The sequence below is a fragment of the Paramisgurnus dabryanus genome, chromosome 10 (genome assembly GCF_030506205.2).
Source record: "Paramisgurnus dabryanus chromosome 10, PD_genome_1.1, whole genome shotgun sequence".
In the NCBI taxonomy this organism is placed as follows: Eukaryota; Metazoa; Chordata; class Actinopteri; order Cypriniformes; family Cobitidae; genus Paramisgurnus; species Paramisgurnus dabryanus.
This window is the reverse complement of record NC_133346.1, coordinates 16,907,545-16,929,486: the sequence shown is the minus strand read 5'-3', so window position 1 is coordinate 16,929,486 and position 21,942 is coordinate 16,907,545. Positions and strand designations below refer to the sequence as shown.

The window sequence follows — 21,942 nt, the reverse complement described above, 5'->3', positions numbered from 1 at the left end:
CAATCCCCGAATGTAGATGCAGACAGCATTAGGTCTATCAGTGAATAGATTACAGATGCACCTGCTATGAATGTATATTCTTGCATCTCTTCTCCATTCACAAAACTAAAAAACGTCATTAAAATCCCAGGATAACCTTGTTTCACCTTGTCTCACCCACACTCCCAACATCTGTTGCGTGAGATTCTACTGCGAAGTCTCTGTTCTGATTGACAGCTCTTTTTCCTCAATGGCAGAAGCATCCCCAAGAGATACTGTCCTCTGTACTGCACAGGTAAACAACTGCAGCAGGTAAAATATTGACAAACATGTACATTTGTTACAGGTTATCAATCAGGATTTTCCAACATTTTGAGATCATTTGAGATGTAAAATGTTTATTTCACAATAAAAAAAATTTAAATCACAGCATCAGAGAAAAAGTAAAAAGAACTTTGCGGTACCCTGAAAAGTTCATTTTTGTATCTTTATGGGTATACAACACATTGAAATGTACCTTTTGGGGTACAATATTACACTTGTAGGACCTATTATGTACCTTTAAGGACCAATTTTGTACACGTTAAATATTAGGGGTACAAAACGTTTAACTGTACCTTTAAAGGTACACAATAGGTAATTAAAGGGACATTCCACTTTTTTTGAAAATATGCTAATTTTCCAGATCCCCTAGAGATAAACATTTGATTTTTATCGTTTTGGAATCTATTCAGCTGGTCTGGCGGTACCACTTTTAGCATAGCTTAGCATAATCCATTGAATCTGATTAGACCATTAGCATCGCAGAAAAATAACCAAAGCGTTTCAATATTTTTCCTATTTAAAACTTGACTCCTCTGTAGTTACATCGTGTACTAAGACCGATGGAAAATTAAAAGTTGCGATTTCTGGTGTAATAATCAAACTTTGCTGCCGTAACATGGCTGCAGCAGGCGCGATGATATTACGCAGCGCCTGAAAATAGTCCCCTGCTATTGAAAGTAACCAGGGGACTATTTTCAGGCAGTGCGTAATATCACTACATGCGTAATATCAGCTGAATGGTAAAAATCAAGTGTTTAACTCTAGGAAAGTTGGAAAATGAGCATTTTTTTTTTTAAGTGGAGTGTCTCTTTAAGGTGCAGTAATGTACCCAAAAAGGTACAGCATTGCATTATGTTTTGTATACCTGTAAAGGTGCAAAACAGGTACCACCCCAGCAACAGAAATGGTACAGTTTTGATTTATTTGATACATTTTCACCCTTTTTTATAGAATGTTTCCCAATTATTAGTAGACATATTAAGTCGCTTTTTAGGACACAAATTGACTGGATATATTTTTAATAGCTGTGAACAAAGTAAGTGGATATATCCAAATAAAATGGAAAAATCACATGAGATTGAACAAGTTTCTACTTGAGAATAGTGTAAGATACAATGTACCCTGCACAGATTTTTTATCTGAGATAAAGACACCTGCAATCTCATTTGTATCTCTCGATTTAGAACAGGCTGCGCTCAGGTTTTCCAAAAATATTAAATTCAGTTACATTCAGTCAAGTAATTCACATATGAACTCTAAATTATTTTCATCACATACTGTACAGGTAAACCGTGCTAAATAGGTTTGATGGTAACACCCATAAAAGGGGAGGGGTGTGTTGTGTTTGGGGAGGGGGTGATCAAAGAGAAAGCCAAGGGAGGGAAGAGTCAGAGAGGTCTTTCAATCTGAGACTGACACACTTGTTGCAAAGCAAGGACACTTGTGGATCAGACTTCTCATGTGCCCTTAAAATGTTGAATGAGAGAGATGACTGTGATATGCATGCAAAGGAGCAATTCATCATATCTCATGCCGCTCTTTGCACCATCCCGCTCGGGTTTGCCACTGGAGATGCTGCTGTCGCCTCAGCGGAGACTATGCGAGGCGTTTCTGATGCTCAAGGTGACAGAAACTCTTTTCATGACCGACCCCGTTTAAGCAGGTGTACGGCTCTGCCTGGTAACAGCCTTGAAGAATCGGACCGGCAACGTTACCCGGACAAAGCAGATACCTGTATGTCAGATTCTCGTGATGGGGAGGTATCTAAACAGACAGAGCTCTGCGAGGAGTTTGGACACCATACGCACAGGTTATACGACAGCGATGATGACCTTGACTTTCATGGGCACCACCACTGGCATTCACATGAAAGTAACTCATATCATTCGTAAGTATGAGACGTCATTTGTAATCATGTAACACAGGCTGTTTATATTAAATCACTTCGGTTTAATTGGGTTTTGTTTTAGGGCCACTGTATCATCAAGGCCTGTGTTCAAGGTTTATTTTTATCTCCTCATTCAGTATATTTTATATGAGCTATTTCTCATTAAAATCTTTGCTATTACTTGTTTTAGTTCTGTACAATATTACCCTTTGCCAACAATTTCTATTGCCATTTGTCATTTGAAAATTTTTGAAATGTCTGACACAAAGTTATGTCAATGACATACAACCAAGAACTCCATTAAGTCTCTTGAGTCATGAGAGAGCAACTCATGATCAATACATTTCCCTCTTGGTCCCCTTGGCCTGCATGAATGAGCGTAAAAGTTATTGACGCACCGCATATTGAAACATAAATGATTTAGTCTGTTTATTTCAATCTCTGTTCAGTTTCGGGGCTATTGACAGATACATTTGCAAGCGCACAATTCTTTCTCCAATGTGCATTTAGAAACCCAATAAGTAGATTTGGAGATTGAACAAAATGCCATTTCGTATACAACAGAGAATGTTTGATGTATCATGTTGAAGGCAAATAAGGAGTTTTATTAAATGTGACACCCACAATTTGCGGCGAGGCTTGTGCAAATTGGAACAAAATTAGATTTCAGCCTTTGCTGTATACCTGGCTTGTGTTGAAATATAACTTGCTTATGATTTAACCTAATTCTCCTTCTTTGAAGCCTTTTTATGTTCAAGGGGAAATGCCACTACAAAGTAGCTCCGGTTAATTCAATAAAGTAAATGAATTAAGTCCTGAGGGTAAAGAACACACATAAAATATGACATTATGAACATCTGTTCCCATGGGTGCTTCCTGCTGGTATGTTTCTTTAATGAAGAGTTGATATTCTCGACTACAGGTGTACTTACCTGCTGTTCTGTACCATAATGCAAGCAGTTTATACTTCCAAACTGATGGTAGGCATGTATCTTAACTTGAATTGATGTCACACAACACTTACATCATCATCCAGGCCTGTTATCATCTTCCCGCTGTTTTAAAATATGCTTCTGTTTTTCTCTTTAGATTCGAGGCCATGCAGCGCAGACACACCACCCTAAGGGAGAAATGCCGGAGACAGGCCGTTCGTGGCCCGGCGTACATGTTCAGCGAAAGGGGCACCAGCCTTACTGCCGAAGAAGAGAGATTTCTAGATGCCGCTGAGTACGGAAACATCCCTGTAGTCCGTAAGATGCTCGAGGAGTCCAAGACGCTGAACGTGAATTGCGTGGATTACATGGGCCAGAATGGATTGCAGCTCGCCGTAGGCAACGAGCACCTTGAGGTCACCGAACTGCTGCTGAAGAAAGAGGGGTTGGCAAGAGTGGGCGACGCCCTGCTGTTGGCCATCAGCAAGGGCTATGTGCGGATAGTGGAAGCCATCTTGGCCCATCCGGCATTTGAAGGCGGACTCCGTCTGACCCTGAGCCCCCTGGAGCAGGCGCAACGCGATGACGACTTCTACGCGTACGACGAAGACGGAACCCGGTTCTCCCAAGACATCACACCCATGATTCTGGCCGCTCATTGCAAAGAGTACGAAATCGTCCACATCCTTTTACTCAAGGGCGCTCGCATCGAGAAACCTCACGATTACTTTTGCAAGTGCGGCGAGTGTGCGGAGAAACAGAAGCAGGACTCCTTCAGCCACTCGCGTTTGAGGATGAACGCTTATAAAGGCCTCGCCAGCGCTGCCTATCTGTCATTGTCCAGTGAAGACCCCGTACTCACAGCCCTGGAACTCAGCAATGAGTTGGCACAACTGGCAAACATCGAAACTGAATTTAAGGTAAGGAGATGCAGTCTTAAAGGTGTTGAGTGTAGATTTTTAGCGGCATCTAGCGGTGAGATTGTGAATTGGAACCAACGGCTCAGTCCACAGCTCACCCGTGCTACGGTAACCAACACAAGACAAACATGTCATTGTCTAACCGTGGGTTCACACCAGCCGCGTTTGAGGCATCAAATTCGTGTCTACCGCGTCTAGTTTGCCGCTTGACATTTTGAGTTTACTCGCTTCATTAGCGCCTGAAAGCCGCGCATGCAATTCTAGTCATAGGAGAGGCTTCTGCGACTCCGCTCGCATCCTGTAATCACGTCACTACTAGAGCAAGCTCCTGATTGGTTAACGCGGCACGTTTTTCACCCAAAGTTCACATTTTCAACTTGTGCGTTTGCCGCAGCAACGCTCAATTCGTGCCATTCGCGCAAACTAGACGCGCGAATGAGGTGGAATTGCGTCTACAGCGCCACGTTAAACGGCTCATTTGCGCCGCGAGACCACCAGAAGCGCGTCAACGCGTCTTCACATTGACTTAACATTGAAATCACTCGTGCTTGATGCCTCTACCGCGGCGGGTGTAAATGGAGCATTAGACAATGTATAGTGAACAAACACAGAGCTACTGTAGAAACATGACAGTGACTTTCATGTAAGGAGACCCGCGATGTATGTAGATAAAAATGGCTCATTCTAAGGTAATAAAAACAAACAGCTCATTATGTAAGGTCTTTATACACCACTAATAATATAGTTAGTTATGTATATTATATTGTTTTTTTTGTCAACAGATCTTTCTAAAAGTTACACAAGCACCTTAACTTTTGTAGATGGTGTATACAGGGCAGATATTTAAGGATTTAAAGGAAATTTGTAGACGACACCAAGTCCTGGGGGTTACTATCAGAATACACATTTTAATCAGTTCTAGGGAAAAAATTGCATCTTAATTCAGTAAGGGTCCACTCATGAAGAACATGTTCATGACCCTGTAATGAACTGTGTCTCAATGAGAGAAAGTTTTAGCTCATTTGAGCTCGCAGACCAGCCGAATATTCCGCACGACAACCAATTTCCCACCCCTGAGAGTAGCCTCATTATAAATTAGAAGCTTCCCGATGACAGTTTCTGGTTCAGCGTAATCTCTGTACACCGAATTTGTCTGAAAGAAGATGTTTCTCCAGAGAGCTGTGTACGCTTCAGTGATGTGTACTATTTTATATTTAAATGTTTTAGGAAGAACTTCCTTTCCGAAGGCCACTCCTGGGAAATATCTAATCAGGAGTTCTCAAATCCAGACAGTTTTCCTCTTATTGTGGTTAGTGAGCTAATATTAAAAATGCCCCATCGAGAGCTTCCTGTAATCACCCAGTTATTATTCTCTCATCACCATTTTTCTCGCTTTCGACAGTTGTAATGGTGCGTAAACGATTCTGCGTCTGCAATTCGACGCGAAATGTTTGATCTTTAAAACAAAGTCAAGATTAAATTATTGGTGTGGGCTTCTCTGGGGTGTCTTCCGTTAGATAAAGTTCTGTTTAAAAAACTCAAACATCAATAAGGCTTTAGAGGTGTGATTTGGGATTCGAACTTTCAAAACATCTCACAGTCGTAAGATGTGACTTGGTGAATTGTTTATGGAAAGTCACAATGTTGTTGCTCTGTTTTGATGCAGAACGACTACAGGAAGCTCTCCATGCAGTGTAAGGACTTTGTGGTTGGAGTTCTGGATCTCTGCAGGAACACGGAAGAGGTGGAGGCCATCTTGAATGGAGACGTGGACCAGGACCCTCCGAGTGAACACCACAGGCCCTGCTTGAGTAGGGTCAAACTGGCCATAAACTACGAAGTAAAAAAGGTACAACGAAATGTGGTGTACTGTAGGAACGTAATGTTTATTTAATGAAGCAAATGTCTAATTAATTTATTTCTTTGCAGTTCGTGGCTCATCCTAACTGCCAGCAGCAGCTGTTGACACTGTGGTATGAGAATCTGTCCGGTCTCAGGCAACAGTCAATAGGTGTAAAATGCTGGACAGTGCTGGGAGTGATGATGGGCCTGCCATTTCTTGCTATCGCCTATTGGATTATGCCCTTTAGCAAAGTACGTCATCATCGTGGAGAATCAATTTTAGGTCAATTTAAACATGTTTTGACACAACACAACATTTTTTGAGTGCCTATGCTAATAGTAACGTTTGTGTAATTCTCTGAAAACATTTCTTTATATATAACGTGGCTGCTTTTTTCTCCAGGTAGGTCAGGTTCTCCGCAGTCCCTTTATGAAATTTGTAGCTCACGCCGTCTCATTTACGCTCTTTTTGGGCCTTCTGGTTCTCAATGCTTCAGACCGATTCGCAGGGGTCAAAACCCTTCCTAACGAAACCATCACTGATCATCCACGTCAGATCTTTCGCATCAAAACCACTCAGTTCTCTTGGACGGAGTTGTTGATAATGGAATGGGTGCTAGGTGAGTATCAGTCAAGCCCGTATAGACATAATATCCAAATGTCCATTAAAGGGGACATTCACAAGACTTCTTTAAAATGTAAAATAAATATTTGGTGTCCCCAGAGTACGTACTGTATGTAAAGTTCTAGCTCAAAATACCATATAGATAATTTATTATAACATGTTAAAATCACCGCTTTCTAGGTGTGAGCAAAAATTTGATGTTTTTGGGTGTGAGAGTTTTACAAAAACTAAGTTACTGAGTTGATCTTTATCACATTTTCTAGATTGATAGAAGCACTTTGGATACAATTATAGCACTTAAACATGGAAAAAGTCAGATTTATTTTACATTTTTGTTGAATATAATGCGTTTATCAGACCACCACCAAACTGCAACCGAAACATAATCGTGAATGACCTAACCCGAATTCTGTACTTGCATTAGGAATGATCTGGACAGAGTGTAAGGAGGTTTGGGCTGATGGGCCGCGTGAGTACATCATGCATTTGTGGAACGTGTTAGATTTCGGCATGCTGTCTGTATTTGTGGCATCGTTCACCGCGCGGTTTATGGCCTTTCAGCAGGCCTCCCGCGCACAGCTCTATGTGGACTTGTATGTGACCAATGCAGACCTGAGCAATGCCTCATTACCAGCAGAAGTAGCTTACTTCACTTACGGTAGGTAGCATGATCTCATCCAAATCGTTTTAATTTGTTTTTGTCTGCTTTTTTGATAAATGTGTACATTTGTTGCATACAAAATTAATGCGATAGTTCAGCCAAACTGATTACCCACAGAACATCTTTATTAACCCCTTGGAGCAGTGTGGATTACCTCTGTGAAAGATAAATGCATTTTTTGGGGTTTAGAGGCAGAGGTTGTATCCTGATCCGTGTTTTCTACCATTATAAAGCTTGGATAAGCAATGACTTTTATAATATAATATAATATTATAATATAATTTAAAAAAAAATAACTCCAAATGTGTTTGTCTGAAAGATGATGGACATATGTATCTTGGATTGCTTGAGGGTGGGTAAATCATGGGGAAGTTTTGATATTTGGCTGGATTATCGCTTTAAGTGTCACTACTATTATGTAAGCAATAATTTATTAGAGGCTGTGCTATATTTTGCTTTATTGTGAGTATATTCACATATATTCTTTTTTTTAAGTATTAATAATATTCCATCCTTCCATTAGAAGACATAAGCCTTGATAATAGAATTAAATGCCAACGGGTGTTGTGCATGTGTCATGGATAAGCTTCAGCTATCGACCAATCAGCATCAAAAGTAGAACTATACTTTTTTTTATATAAGATCAGAAGGCCTGCTTCTTTTCACAAAGAAATACTAATGAAATGTGGCACAGATTTTCCTCTTGCTTTTCTCTGTGATGAAACAAAATGCTGCCATCAAGTGGTGAACAAAGTAATTTCTCTCTGTTTCTCTCTCTCTCCCTCTGTTTTTCTTTCTCCCTCTCTCTCTCTCTCTCTCTCTCTCTCTCTCTCTCTCTCTCTCTCTCTCTCTCTCTCTCTCTCTCTCTCTCTCTCTCTCTCTCTCTCTCTCTCTCTCTCTCTCTCTCTCTCTCTCTCTCTCAGCCAGGAACAGGTGGCTTCCCTCTGATCCTCAGCTCATCTCTGAGGGCTTGTACTCCATCGCTGTGGTTCTGAGTTTCTCACGCATCGCTTACGTTCTGCCAGCCAATGAGAGTTTCGGACCCTTGCAGATATCCCTCGGCCGCACTGTTAAGGATATTTTTAAGTTCATGGTCATTTTCCTCATGGTCTTCCTTGCTTTTATGATCGGCATGTTCAATTTGTATTCCTACTATTTGGGAGCTAAATACAACGCTGCATTTACCACGTAAGTCGTAAATGAACCCAAATGAATCTGGTTTTGTCAAAATTATTATATTTTAGAGTTTCTTTATTATTGCATGTCTTAATTTTCATTGCAGAGTGGAGGAAAGCTTCAAAACACTGTTTTGGTCCATCTTTGGCTTGTCTGAGGTTATCTCTGTGGTCTTAAAGTACGATCATAAGTTCATCGAGAACATAGGTTACGTGCTGTATGGGGTTTACAATGTCATAATGGTGGTGGTGCTGCTCAACATGCTTATAGCCATGATCAACCACTCGTATCAGGAAATTGAGGTAAGTACATTTACTTACAAACGCTGGGAAATCAATAAGCAAAATTGGAATAATGTGATGTTGGTGATATTGTGGTTGTGTTTGAAAACAGGAAGATGCTGATGTTGAATGGAAGTTTGCACGTGCCAAGCTTTGGCTCTCCTATTTTGATGAAGGAAGCACTCTTCCACCTCCGTTTAATTTAATACCCAGCCCAAAACACTTCTACTACCTGGCTCAACGCTTAAAAGCACATCTGGAGAGTTCACATAAGGCCAGGTGTAACAACAGCAGTCAGGACGATATGGGAATGGTCAATTCACAGTCAAAGGTCAGAGGTCACTCAGTGTATTTTTTATTTTATTTTTTTATTTAGAAGCATATTAATCTTACATATTATTATGTTTATTTAACAGCTTCATCGGTTTAGACCTTATCAAGGAACAGATGGATTCACAGTTAAAAATACCATCAAGCACCCAACAAGATATCAGGTACTGATGGATTTTTCCTGGGATATTTCCATATTTCTATATATTTGCCACATTTAAGTATTTTTTTACCTCTCTTGGTTTCGCAGAATCTCATGAAACGCCTTATAAAGCGGTATGTCCTTAAGGCCCAAATTGATAGTGAAAGCGATGAGATCAATGAAGGTATTAAACCGAAAAATGTCTATAACTGTGCATTTCTTTTAATTTTGGTATCAAAGTATAACCAGTAAACCCCCTTTCTGTGCCTCCTGTGTTTTGCACAGGTGAGTTAAAGGAAATTAAGCAGGACATTTCCAGTCTCCGCTATGAGCTCCTGGAGGAAAAGTCACAGGCCACAGAAGAACTTGCTGAACTGATTCAGCAGCTTGGAGACAAACTCAGCAAAGGAACCAAAAGACCTTAAAAATGAACCTCTGTGACTGTATTAAGTGCCCTAGACCAAAAATAAATGCCACGCCTTTACAGCCATGTAAATTGATATGTGTTGAAAAGATTGTTTAGATACTGATTTAAAGTTTATTTATAATTTTACTCTGTTTATGATGTTGTTTTATGAAATTTAACTTGAGGTTGTTTTCTGGGCTGTATGCTATACATATAAAAGCAATTAAACTAAGCAATCATTAAAACTCAGGAGAGATTCAGTTATATAAATTAATATGAATAAATTCAAATGAATATTTTACTATAGATCTTATATTATTAATATTTAATATGAGAACTGTAGACATAGCATTGAACATTATGATCATGTGTTTTCAATATAGAAATAAAATATTATTAAACTACCTGACTGTACAGTGTTTTTATGTACATATTTTGTATATGTGATTTTATACAACATATTTCATTTCTACGCTTATTTATCAAGAAATTATTTATTTATAATTTTACAAAAGCAGAGAATAAATCATTATTTATTATTTATTTATTGTTGTCTTTTTAGATATAAATTCTTCAATAAACATTGTATTTGTTATATAATCAAAGTTTTCACATTATTATTTTTTTAAAGAAGAAACAGTATCTTTCAAGGCACAGCATTTATCACAATTGCATATTCCCTGGGTCTAATTGGGATTTTAAATTTGTTGTCAAGAAACTGTGTATGGCAATGAATCTCTATTAATAATTTATGAGAAAAATAAGCCTTATATAAAATGTGTAATATTCGCCTTCGCCACCGTGTGGCCTGATGAGATCACAATTCAGCGTTGTTCCACCCATTTTGATTGACAGCAAAATCATCCAATAACAGCCCTTGAACCACCCCAACACGCATCGCGTTTTCAGGAAGTGATACTGGATGGAATTTCTGCTTTTCCCCACGTGAGCCTCCACCAAAGTACCACGCGCAGCAAGACTGAACCGGCTGCTAACGATAATATCACGTCACTGTAAAACAACGGCAAACTAGCTGTGGACCACAAAATAACTGCCGTACGGACACGGCGGAGCGGATCATCGTAGTCTGTGAGTACGTTACCTCAGAGTCACACATGTAACATGGCATCTGATTTGTTTAGCAATATATATATTTACTTATACATATATAAAATAATAGGTGTGTAATACCGGTTGTGGAAGGGCGCGAGCTGCGCGTGGCATAGTGCAGGTATGTTATTATCGGGGCCCGTGATGCGTTAGCATGTTAGCGCATCAAACTTCATTCTTGTTTATTCTTTAACACATAATAACCCTCTCGTAAATCACCTCACGTTTCTGGTCCATCGCAGAATCCCTCTTAGTGAGCTTTGAAACGAATTGTCTTTATGTTAAACAGTGGATTGTTAAACTAATTCATGTTAGCAAGCTAAAGTTGAATGCTGTTTCTCAGCAGGTCCAGACAGCGCGAGGAAGATGGCGGACGACCCCAGCGCAGCGGATAGGAACGTGGAAATCTGGAAGATTAAGAAGTTGATCAAAAGCTTGGAGGCGGCCAGAGGGTGAGTCTTGCCCCGTATCATCCTCTGTGTTTGTACTGAATGCGTTGCATGACAGCCAGTAGCATCTAATGTCATTTGATTCAGACTGGGTGGACCACATGCTAGCCAGCTTGCTAACAGCTGTTGAGGAGAGAAGCATGATGGACGGAGAATGAGAATACGTTAAATATATCGCTGTATTTTTTTTTAGTTATCCTGTGTTTTAGTAAAGTTAAATTATATATTAGTTGTAATATCTTTTGGAAATGCAAAGGAGCTCTGGAATGGGGAAAAAAGGTTGGTTGAGATCATGTGGTAAAATCGCGTGCAAATGTTTTTCTTCTTGATGTTTAAAAGACGTGTCCGTGTATAATGGCTATATATAATCAATCAGACGCCATGAGGGCTTATCTTGTTGTTAATGTTGATGCAGAGATGTAGCTATGACGATATTGTATACATCGCTGTAAATAAGTCATACATTTTTTGGGTTGTTATAAAGCGTTTTAAGTTACAGTTAAGTGACAACTTTGTTATTATGCATTCAATGTATGTATTATAATGAAAGACTGCTGTGCTATTGCATATTGCATTTTTGACTACTTGGACTTTAATCCTACCTTTTTAGGATTAAAACTAATCTGGAGGGATACTTTTTTGAAATAGTCTACTCAAAATTGTTATTATTTTACTTAATTTAATTTGATTTTACTTGTTGAAATGTGTTTATCGGTTAAAATTTTAACATGCATAAAAGAAGATAAACCAATATAAAATGTAATAAGTATTAAAATTGAGGCTATTATTAAAATGTTCTTTGGTGGGCAACTCACAGACTCCGTGTGGGCAACATGTTGGAGACCACTGGTCTAAATAATACTCAATTAGATCAGGTGGGTTTACATGCATGATTTTAAAATTGTATCGTCTTTGTTTTCAGAAATGGAACCAGTATGATATCTCTCATCATCCCACCAAAGGATCAAATCTCACGGGTAGCGAAGATGTTAGCCGATGAGTTTGGCACGGCCTCCAACATAAAGAGCAGAGTCAACAGACTGTCTGTGCTGGGAGCCATTACCTCAGTACAGCAGAGACTAAAGCTCTACAACAAAGGTGAGTGTGTGTGTTTTTGGCAGAGACCTTTTTATTCATCTGAGATTTTTTTCGTAGGACTTGGTTTGGTTTGCAGTTTTCACATAGGTGGTGTTTAAACATTAAGCTGGCAGTTCAAACAGATGTGCTGTGTGTGTATAGGTTCAGTGGAGCGTATATTGTATGGCGGCTGATTTAATCTGTTCTTTTTGGGTGTGGTTTCTGCTTATCCCCTCTCATAACCCCTTTTTTGTTTTTTTTACGATGCAGTGCCTCCTAATGGGTTGGTGGTGTATTGTGGCACCATAGTGACAGAGGAAGGCAAAGAAAAGAAAGTAAACATCGATTTTGAACCTTTTAAACCAATCAACACATCCTTGTATTTATGTGACAACAAATTCCATACTGAGGTGAGCAAGATGTTTGATGTTAACCAGTGTTAGTTGTGAAATTGTGAAAATATAATGTTTTGCTTTTATGGCTTTTCTCATTGTCAGTTGTTGTTATAATAATGGAAGGTCATTTTTCAGTAATATAATATTTGAAAGCTCATAAAAACAAATATTCGCAATGCTTATTTGTTTATTTAAATAATGTTAAATATAAGGCTTATAATTGGGGAAAAAAATCCACAACAAGCTAAACTTGTATTCTTTATATATATGTGTATTGTTAAGTTAAAAACATTGTAAAAATATCTATTTAAAATTCTTCTTGTATCTTCTTAAAAATACAGAAAAACTGCGTTAAAATCCCCACGCGGAGCGAACAAAAAACATAGGCTACATAACAGCCTCCACAGTCGGCATATAAATATCTTCTTTATTTAGTTTGACATGTTTTAGTGAAGAAAGATGACCATATTTAGCCTACCTGCTCCAGTGAAAGCCTGTTCTTCATTCTACAATAATGCCGGCTGCGGAGAAAAGTGGTTATCTGGTAAGAACAACAGACGGATTTAACAAAAACAACATTGTTTAACAAATAACGTAAGCTGACTTGATACCTTATTGCTGACTGTGCAAAGATTTAAGCATTTGTTGTTTTACTGTTTGCTTTTAAACGGCCATCTGCAGTTATCCTCATTCTAACAAGAGTGCCGCATGTAATAAATGTTCTCAGTTTCGTAGGGCTGCTCGGTTATGGGCAACATCACGGTTATTTTGGTTTTAAAAAAAAAGACATTATCACGATTATTTAAAATAATTACTCGTTGACTTTAAAACATGCATTTATTTAACCTTTTTATTAAAGGGATAGTTCACCCAAAAATGAAAATTAATATTATGAGAAAAAATAATACTATGGAAGTAAATGGGGTCCACGAACAGTTTGGTTACAAACATTTCTCAAAGTATCTTCCTTTGTTTTTATTAGAACATTTATGCAGGTTTGTAACAACATAAGAGTGAGTAAATGATGACAATTTTCATTTTCAAGTAATGGTGCTTTTCCATTGCATAGTACCCCACGATTTGGTTTAGTTTGGGTCGGGTCAGCTACCTTTTGGGAGCTTTTCCATTGGGTGCAGTACGTAGTACCCAATACTTTTTTTGGTACCACCTTGGTTGGGGTTCCAAGCGACCCGATCTGATACCAAACGTGACGCGAAAACACTGTAGATCACTGATTGGTCTGAGAAAATCATCACTACAGCGCGTCATCGCTATAATGTAGATTAGCTTTACCTGTGCTAGCTTGCGCTGTCTCTCGAGCAAACATGTTGTCATCTGTGCTCTGCTTAAGTTCCCAAACTCCTTTTTAGCGATGAAAAAAAATCCACAGGTTGAGAATCAGGAACACCATAAGTTTTTTCCAAACTTGCAGTTTGTGGTGGAACATTCGCGACGAGCACATTAGCATTATATGCTTAAATGCAACTTGAATGAGGCTCAGCGGCGCGCCGTCGACTGACGCCGAGGTGTTTGAACAGAAACTGTCATGTGAGACAGAGGTAGTGATAAACGCGATGTGCAAACATCTCTTTGTGGTGGCCAATTTAAATTTTGTGACGGACTGAGAAATAAATAAATGTATGGGAATGTACAAGGACGCTCACACTTGCATGATGTCATAGCAGTAGGCAGCGCAAATATAACGATACGCCTATAATCCCTCCCACTGCGAAGTGATACCAAACTCGATGGAAAAGCTAACCACGCCAAAGTGAGGTGAGCTGACCCGACACAAACTAAACTAAACCGTGGGGTACTATGCAATGGAAAAGCGCCATAAGTGTTGCAATGTAGGCTACACGTGTTTAAAGCAGTGGTGCCTTCAAGGTGCCTTACAAAAACATCGGTCCAAACGCATGCAATTTATATTTTAATCACACAATAATGGTTTTACCTCGATTATCCTGTTTTTGAATAAAAAAATAAAATTGAAAATTAAAAACGAGCCCTACTGTTTCGTTGTTCTTCGTCTGTATTGTATTAACAAAATAAATTAAAGGTAGCTAACAAATCTGTCATGAAATGGGAATGCTGAGCACATACGAGCGGGGAAAAAATTTGAATTCTAAATTAGTTTACAGTCTTAATTGCCAAAACAGTCAAAAATATACAAAGGAATTTTCATGTATATTGTACATTAAAGTATGTATAATACAGTACAGATGAAGTGAAAAAGCATTAAATGGGCATCTATAGCAGTTGCTTATATGCCTTAACCTTGCAGAGTCGCATTAAAAAACAAACATTCAAATAGCATTTAATATTTTTATTTTTCGAATAATTATTGGCAAGTGAATATTCGACCAGTTTTTAACTGCCATTAAAAACGAGTTATACTTTAGCTCAAATCCGTGTACTCACAATTACAAGAAAACATGTTTCAGATGCACTTAGAGGGTTTTGCATCTGAGCTCTTCATGTGTATATATAGAGAGTTGTGTGTATTTATATATAGATGTATCAATGGGTTCATAATTCATAGTTAATTTATAACAGCTTTCCAAAACATCTTTGCACGTCATCTGTCTTAAACCATTTTTATGTCCCTAGGCACTAACAGCGCTGCTGTCAGACGACAGTAAGTTTGGCTTTATTGTGATCGATGGTAGCGGCGCCCTGTTTGGGACCTTACAAGGCAACACGCGGGAGGTGCTGCACAAATTTACTGTGGATCTGCCCAAAAAACACGGTAATGTTGGAATCAATTTGTATCTGAAGAGTTTGTTTCCAAAACAAGAATTTTTTTGTTTTCATGGTTTTATTGTGCTACTTAGCTGTAATTTTTTTTAATTTTAAGTTACTATGAGTTATCTCATTTTAGGAACCAAACTCTTCATTTGATTTTCTCTATTTTTGTATTTCATTGAATTCATATGGCAAATGTATTTTTCTCACCCTTAGGCAGAGGAGGTCAGTCTGCTCTTCGATTTGCACGTTTGAGGATGGAAAAGAGACACAACTACGTGCGTAAGGTAGCAGAGACGGCTGTTCAACTGTTTGTGTCCAATGACAAGGTGAATGTGGCAGGCCTGGTGCTCGCTGGATCGGCAGATTTCAAGACTGAGCTGAGCCAGTCAGACATGTTTGATCCGGTAGGTATTTTAAATGTAGTAATTTGCTAACAGTAGTATGTGTCTGCGATTCTGAAACCAAAAAAGTCTTTAAAGAAACTAAAAGATGCACAGCTGCAGGTATGTATATTAAATGTGACCCTTCCTGTGAAATCCTGGCTAAAGTCTCATAATTTAATTTTGAGATTTGGTGCAATAAAGTATGATTTTAATCTTTGACATGACCTGACTTGGTATTAAAGACATCGAGGTTATATTTCACACAATGTTTTTTGAACTATGCAAGATGATTTTATGTAGAAAACAGTAAATCACTAAAATGAATTTAGCAACAATTTTCTTAGGCTTTGGGGCAAATGGTGTTGTCACCACAGTGCTTGTGCTTTTCTTCATTGTTGATGTATTTTATGTTGAATATGCAAATACTTTAAGACAGACAAAGTTCTTTTGAAACACTGGTTTATATGATGACTAGGGCTGCACGATATTGAGAAATATGCGGTACTACTGTTTAATGATGTGGTAACGATATGTCTTCCCCAGAGAAATGCTGTTTTAATGCTTATTTTTTATCATTTAGATATGTAATTATCATACTAAAATAAACAGATAATACATATTTTTCTGATGTAATTAAATCTAAAAAAACTACTATATGTGTGACAAACAAATAGTAATGTGTGACCATAACCCAACACTTAGATTTATTGCAGATTTATATTAATTTCAGAAATCCAACCACCCTAAACTATATTAGCCTTCTTGTTGGCATGAAGAAAGCTACATTGTACTTTACTATTACTTTACTGCAATGCTTGTGAAGATGACCCTCTTTGGAGGGATTTATTAACATTGTGAGAGGTGTAGAAAGACTATCAAACTGTTTACAATAATATGTATAGTATATTAACGATCGACAATGTAAGTCTATAGATTATAAATATGTCTAAAGATTAAAAATGTGATGCGTTTATGTAGAAGCAGTAAAAGTGCCTCTCTTTCTATTCCTCTCTTGTGGATTAAAAAAGCTTAATCTACTCATTATTTTAGATTCAAAAGTCTTCTTGCTGTCCTGGTGACTTTACATTACAGCTTTGCATTTTTTATATCTTGAGTCAGCTTACATAAGAACTGTTGGAGCTATAATTGCTTGTTCAGTGCATTGGGCTTGACATTAGCATTGCTTATTTGCTCCCATCTCTGTGCTCTCTGAGCAAACATTTTGATTATGAAAAGACGGTTCATTAATAATAATATTATACAAATGGGAGAAAGAAAGTTCAGCGCGTAGTCGTGACTTCATATAAACAAGAACCAGTTCTATTCGCCTTAGAAACCGGAGGCACGCTTGAGACTGCACATGCGCTATAGCGCGTTAGCACGGACTGACTCTTGATCACAGCACGGAAGTTTTCCAATTGACCTAGGTTTAATCAGACCTGGGACCCGAAGTAACTAAACTGGGACAGATCCGGACCCAACTGACCATTTAAAAAATAGAACTGGAATCGTGCGGGTCCTGTGTCCTCCATGAAGACCTGTAGTGCATACAATGTGACATGGAGCTTGCTTTGCATTACACCCAATTAATTGAGAAACAGAGAGCATGCGAACGCACACCGAACTCATCGGAAGAGACACAAAATGTCATTATTAAAGAGTGTCATTAACACAGAAAAATTTGATGGCAGATATACTTGGGCGGTCCATCCAAGTAAAGTCAGTGTATGGGAAACACCTTCTGATTGGTCTAATTCGAACAATCTAAGCATGTAACACACAAATGATAGACATGTAAAATAAATGCTTAAGTTATTTTATACCATGGTCTATTTAAATACTCGATTCTGATTGGCTGGAAGGTGTGCATTAAAACCATTTAATGCACAGGTAGTTCCAGTCAGTTTAATTACAGTTAGAAATTAATCTGCTACTATAAACATTGGTAACCATAGTAACACAGTTACTCTTGCAGAGAGAGAGAGAAACATAAGTGCGTCTCTCTTTAAAGTGTGCAGGTTTTATTTCAGCACTACTTTATTTAAAGCGGATGGAGTGCGAGCCTTAACTTAAGAAAATGACCGTCATTTTTACCCGTCTGTTAAAAAATTACACTGTAAACATTAATTACAGCTTTAACTTGGCAAATAACCAAGGTATAAGCGGGATAATCCACGGCTAGCCATGCATTAAAGGGTTTTAATGCACTTCGCAGAGACAACCACCCTCCGCTACGCGTCGGGTGGTTCTTCGCCTCTACGTCGTGCATTAAAACCCTTTAATGCATGGCTAGCCGTGGATTATCCCTTACGTATTTAATACATTTTCTATATATCGTGCAGCCCTAATGCTGACCACATAATAAAAGTGTTAAGATGGGGATGTCATGCTCAGAAGCGTTCATGAAAGTTTCTGTGCGATTTTGCGATCTTCAAATGCTTTAAGGAATCCATTTAGTTTAGGGATGCACCGATAACACTTTTTTGGAATACGAGTACGAGTACGAGTACTTGCATTTCAGTACTTGCCGATACCGAGTACTTAATAAAAAAACATGATTTAAATTTACAGGTAACAGCTTTAGTCATATAATTTAACAAAAAAAACTAAAGACTAGTTTTCCAGTTTGTTGTAAACTCTGCCTCTTTGGACAACACACGAGGCATTAACCCCTTACACGCCGCTCAAACATAGACATTTCTCAGACCGTGGTATCGATTCCAGGTATCGGGGGACTTTTAACGAGTACTTTAGAAAATGTGGTATCGAGGCCGAAACCCGATACCAGTATCGGTGCATCCCTAATTTAGTTGCATACTAAGTATTAGATATTGCTATACATTTAAAATAAATAAATGATGCAGATTTTCCTGAACCCGTGTAGTGGAGAAATTGCTCTTTTAACTTAACTGTAACTAAACTTTTACATTAGCAAACCTTCTACATTTCTTTTCTGACATACTGATTCTTCTGTCCATGTAGAGGTTACAAGCAAAGGTTTTGAAGCTGGTCGACATATCGTACGGAGGAGAGAATGGGTTCAACCAGGCCATTGAGCTCTCGGCGGAAGTTCTGTCGAATGTCAAATTCATCCAAGAAAAGAAACTAATAGGTATTTTAAACAGAAAACAATTACAGGCTTTGAAAGTGATATGCAGTGTACTTTTCAAAGTTATTTAGTGCCATTTAATTTATTGAAATTAAATTGTGTGTTTTTTTTTTTGTTAAAGTCTCCCTGTAGTTAAGAATTTTATACTTAAAACTCATTTTTGAGCATCATAATAGCATATGTAAAAGTTTTAATTTCTTGATGCTTTAATTAACAGCTTGAATGTAACTCTACACTCTTGCGACATTTATTATACGTGGATCTATGAATATACAAATTAGTCCCGCCTCCATTCTTTCAGGCCATAGATATATACGCAAATAGATGCTACATACGTCAGTTTCAGACACATAATTGCTAAGATCAGTTTCACACAATGCATACAAAAGCAGAGCGATTCAGCACCAAGTCTACGTGGCATCCATACGTAATATCTAAAAATCAAACTGCTGATCCATATGTTCAACTGTATTGAAATGATTGGTTACGTGTTTGTGACATTGGAAACCAAGGCGATTTTAAACTGCGGGATTGAGTCTGTCTCCAATTTTATGAGGAAAATACTCCGCAATGGTGTTAAATGATGAATTTGTCCTAAAACATAAAAAAACACACAGACATATAAACAACAATAAAACCAACAATGCTTTTCCCCACAGTGAGACTTTTAAGTTGATACATACAATTTAAAATAAATTGATGTACCCTTGTTTTCATGCTTAAAGTTTTCATGATTTTTTTTTTTTTTCGATCTCAGGACGATATTTCGATGAGATTAGTCAGGACACAGGGAAATACTGTTTCGGAGTTGAAGACACCCTTAAAGCGTTGGAGATGGGAGCGGTGGAGATTCTTATAGTTTATGAGAACCTGGACACCATGCGCTATGTCTTGCGCTGTCACGGAGAAAACACTACACCTGAAAATGGTATACATGCTTTTTTTAGCCCCTATTTGTTTGGAAAGTTGATCTTGCTCGTATTAACTTAATTCTTTTTTTATTAGATGAAAAGATACTCTATTTAACACCAGAACAGGAGAAGGACAAGTCTCATTTTACTGATAAAGAGGTAAGCGAAAATGCCGCAATCTCTTGCCTACTTCCCATTAAACAACCCTATGGAGGTACCAAATTTGAGCACATTGATAATTTCAATAACTTGCTGAAAGCTTTTTTGAAGTTAAAACGTTAAATCCTAAGAATACCATGATCATAACAGTTTTGCTATGTATTTGGGTATAAACATACACAGTTGGTTGAACTGATCTATCATTCCTGTTGTGTAATATTTACTTATCTTTGTGTTTCCAGAAAGCCCTATAAACAGTAAGGCTAACTGTGCAGTATGCGTTTGTTTTAGACGGGTCAGGAGCACGAGCTGATTGAGAGCATGCCGCTGCTTGAGTGGTTCGCCAATAACTACAAGAAGTTCGGAGCAACGCTGGAAATCGTTACAGATAAGAGCCAGGAAGGCTCACAGTTTGTGAAAGGCTTTGGAGGCATTGGTGGTACGTGCTCTCTGTAAATGATCGTATGAGTAAACATTGGTTCTGGTGATAGTTTTTCACCTTATCTACTTGCTCTATTTTTTCAGGAATTTTGCGGTACCGGGTGGATTTCCAAGGCATGGAGTACCAGGGGGAAGATGACGAATTCTTTGATTTAGATGACTACTAGGTAGTCGGGACTGACACAAAAGAATATTCCAAAATAAGATTTTCCCCCTTCACCTACCCCGCAAACGACAGGGGAGCGAAGGAGTTCGAATCAGCAGGAGGGAGAATAAGCATTTGAAAACACGTCAGAGGGTCTACGTGTCCTTGGCTTTTAGAAATACAGTGACTCCATCTCTGAACTGGAAGAGGCCGAGTTATCTCCTCTACACTAATAACCGGGTCATCGCAACGGCATGGCCGTGGCCTGTCTCTGCCTATCCTGCCTCGGCTCTTCACAAAACACACTAGGCTTTGAGATCTACTTTTTCTTCCCTTCTAGTCTCACTCCTTACTTCCTTCCAACTCTCCTTTTATTATGGCACATGCTGCTGTTATTTTATTTAAATGTATTATATTTTATTTTATTCAGTGTATAACAAAAGCAGTAGCACTGTACTGCTTACATAGCCCTTCAAAACCATTACCAGGCCTGCATTATAATTTTCTGGTTAGCTCAGACTTGATATGTTGCCTTGTTTTTGCTGTAAACCAGTGTGGTGGAGGTAGCGGTGGTGATGAATGCACTTTGAGCCAGCGGTACACTCCGCTCCTCCCATCACATTGTGCCCACATCTTGCCCTCAAATGGACCATATGGTAACCGGACCCATCCTCCTGTGTTCCACCACTTCCTTCATGAATACCGAGAACCAGTTTTCCTCTCTCACTTGTTTTCCTCAGCCCCAGGAGATGCAAATTCTCGAAATAAACTATATGTGAGTGCCTGATTTTTGCAGTTTGTGAGATATGACCGCACAGCGTACCAGCATCCGGACCCTAACTTCAGCCTCCTGCTATTTCACGTCAAATCTTAGCTCCAGCTCCCAGCACTCATTGGCATATGATGGCGTCTTTACCGGCTGAACACATGCATGGGAATGTCACGTTGGACGTATTATGCGATGGGAAGGGGGGTGGTTTACTGTGTTTAACTGTGATGTGTGAGTGAGTTAATGTCAGTTTGGCTGTTTATTTCCCTTTTAGAAGTCATATTCCTGAACATGTGACCAACCACAGACTCTAAAGGGTCTAATTTATTTTCGTTTACCCCAGTTATGTTGTAATAACAGAATGGTTTTAGATAAAGACTGCCAATGACATTTTGAACCTTTACTAATTGTGGCATAGTTGGTGTTTTGACACCTACTAAAATAAACTGATCCAATAATGTAAAAGGAGAAAATCAAAATGGCCCGTGATATTTTAATTATGTTGTATATTTAATCATTTTCTTTGTTTCATCACTATTTTGTATAAATCATTTGTTACATCTGGACACACAGACATTAAACGTTCTCATTGTTTGCAAATTGCACTTAAATCTTGTTTATTTTGCAAAGTTTATTAGTTTTTCTATCATATTTTGTGAGAGATGGTGATTTTAAAGATGTAAATAATAACGCATGGATAATGAAATAATTAATTACGTGAATTTCTAAAAGCTTAGTAT

At 38.4% G+C, this 21,942-nt stretch overlaps 2 protein-coding genes across 7 annotated transcripts; both read left to right on the top strand.

The window, feature by feature from the left end:
- Positions 1–246: 246 nt before the first annotated feature.
- Positions 247–9,777, top strand: trpc7a (transient receptor potential cation channel, subfamily C, member 7a). 3 transcript variants are annotated; one of them, XM_073816051.1, is made up of 12 exons: positions 247–274; positions 3,281–4,043; positions 5,710–5,892; positions 5,973–6,137; positions 6,289–6,505; positions 6,935–7,168; positions 8,095–8,359; positions 8,454–8,649; positions 8,741–8,959; positions 9,045–9,122; positions 9,209–9,284; positions 9,386–9,777. In XM_073816051.1, exons 2-12 carry the CDS (start codon positions 3,291–3,293, stop codon positions 9,523–9,525), a joined length of 2,526 nt encoding a protein of 841 aa, XP_073672152.1. In that variant the 5' UTR covers positions 247–274; positions 3,281–3,290; the 3' UTR covers positions 9,526–9,777. The 3 variants fall into 3 exon arrangements, with proteins under 3 accessions (XP_073672152.1, XP_065146610.1, XP_065146606.1); XM_065290534.2 differs by lacking the exon at positions 247–274 and adding an exon at positions 313–2,191; XM_065290538.2 differs by lacking the exons at positions 247–274; positions 9,045–9,122; positions 9,209–9,284; positions 9,386–9,777 and adding an exon at positions 312–2,191 and having other exon boundaries at positions 8,745–8,953.
- Positions 9,778–10,396: 619 nt separating this feature from the next.
- etf1b (eukaryotic translation termination factor 1b) lies at positions 10,397–21,807 on the top strand. Of its 4 annotated transcripts, none has more exons than XM_065290541.2 (11): positions 10,398–10,595; positions 10,963–11,068; positions 11,988–12,163; positions 12,413–12,552; positions 15,148–15,286; positions 15,499–15,689; positions 18,651–18,780; positions 19,535–19,705; positions 19,783–19,847; positions 20,139–20,286; positions 20,373–21,807. In XM_065290541.2, the coding sequence occupies exons 2-11, from the start codon at positions 10,983–10,985 to the stop codon at positions 20,453–20,455; spliced, it is 1,329 nt and encodes a 442-aa protein (XP_065146613.1). In that variant the 5' UTR covers positions 10,398–10,595; positions 10,963–10,982; the 3' UTR covers positions 20,456–21,807. The 4 variants fall into 4 exon arrangements, with proteins under 4 accessions (XP_065146614.1, XP_065146613.1, XP_073672151.1 ...); XM_073816050.1 differs by having other exon boundaries at positions 10,398–10,599; XM_065290539.2 differs by having other exon boundaries at positions 10,399–10,595; positions 10,960–11,068.
- The last annotated feature ends 135 nt before the right edge of the window (positions 21,808–21,942 follow it).

What these genes read in the sequence shown, in the direction of transcription:
- etf1b (XM_065290541.2), top strand. Translation starts at nt 10,983, where the DNA reads ATGGCGGACGACCCCAGCGCAGCGGATAGGAACGTGGAAATCTGGAAG. An exon ending in CCAAGAAAAGAAACTAATAG is followed by an intron (nt 18,781 to 19,534) that starts GTATTTTAAACA and finishes TTTCGATCTCAG; the next exon opens with GACGATATTTCGATGAGATT. An exon ending in AGGCTTTGGAGGCATTGGTG is followed by an intron (nt 20,287 to 20,372) that starts GTACGTGCTCTC and finishes CTATTTTTTCAG; the next exon opens with GAATTTTGCGGTACCGGGTG.
- trpc7a (XM_065290534.2), top strand. Translation starts at nt 1,776, where the DNA reads ATGTTGAATGAGAGAGATGACTGTGATATGCATGCAAAGGAGCAATTC. An exon ending in TACAACGCTGCATTTACCAC is followed by an intron (nt 8,360 to 8,453) that starts GTAAGTCGTAAA and finishes TTTTCATTGCAG; the next exon opens with AGTGGAGGAAAGCTTCAAAA. An exon ending in TGGTCAATTCACAGTCAAAG is followed by an intron (nt 8,960 to 9,044) that starts GTCAGAGGTCAC and finishes TTTATTTAACAG; the next exon opens with CTTCATCGGTTTAGACCTTA.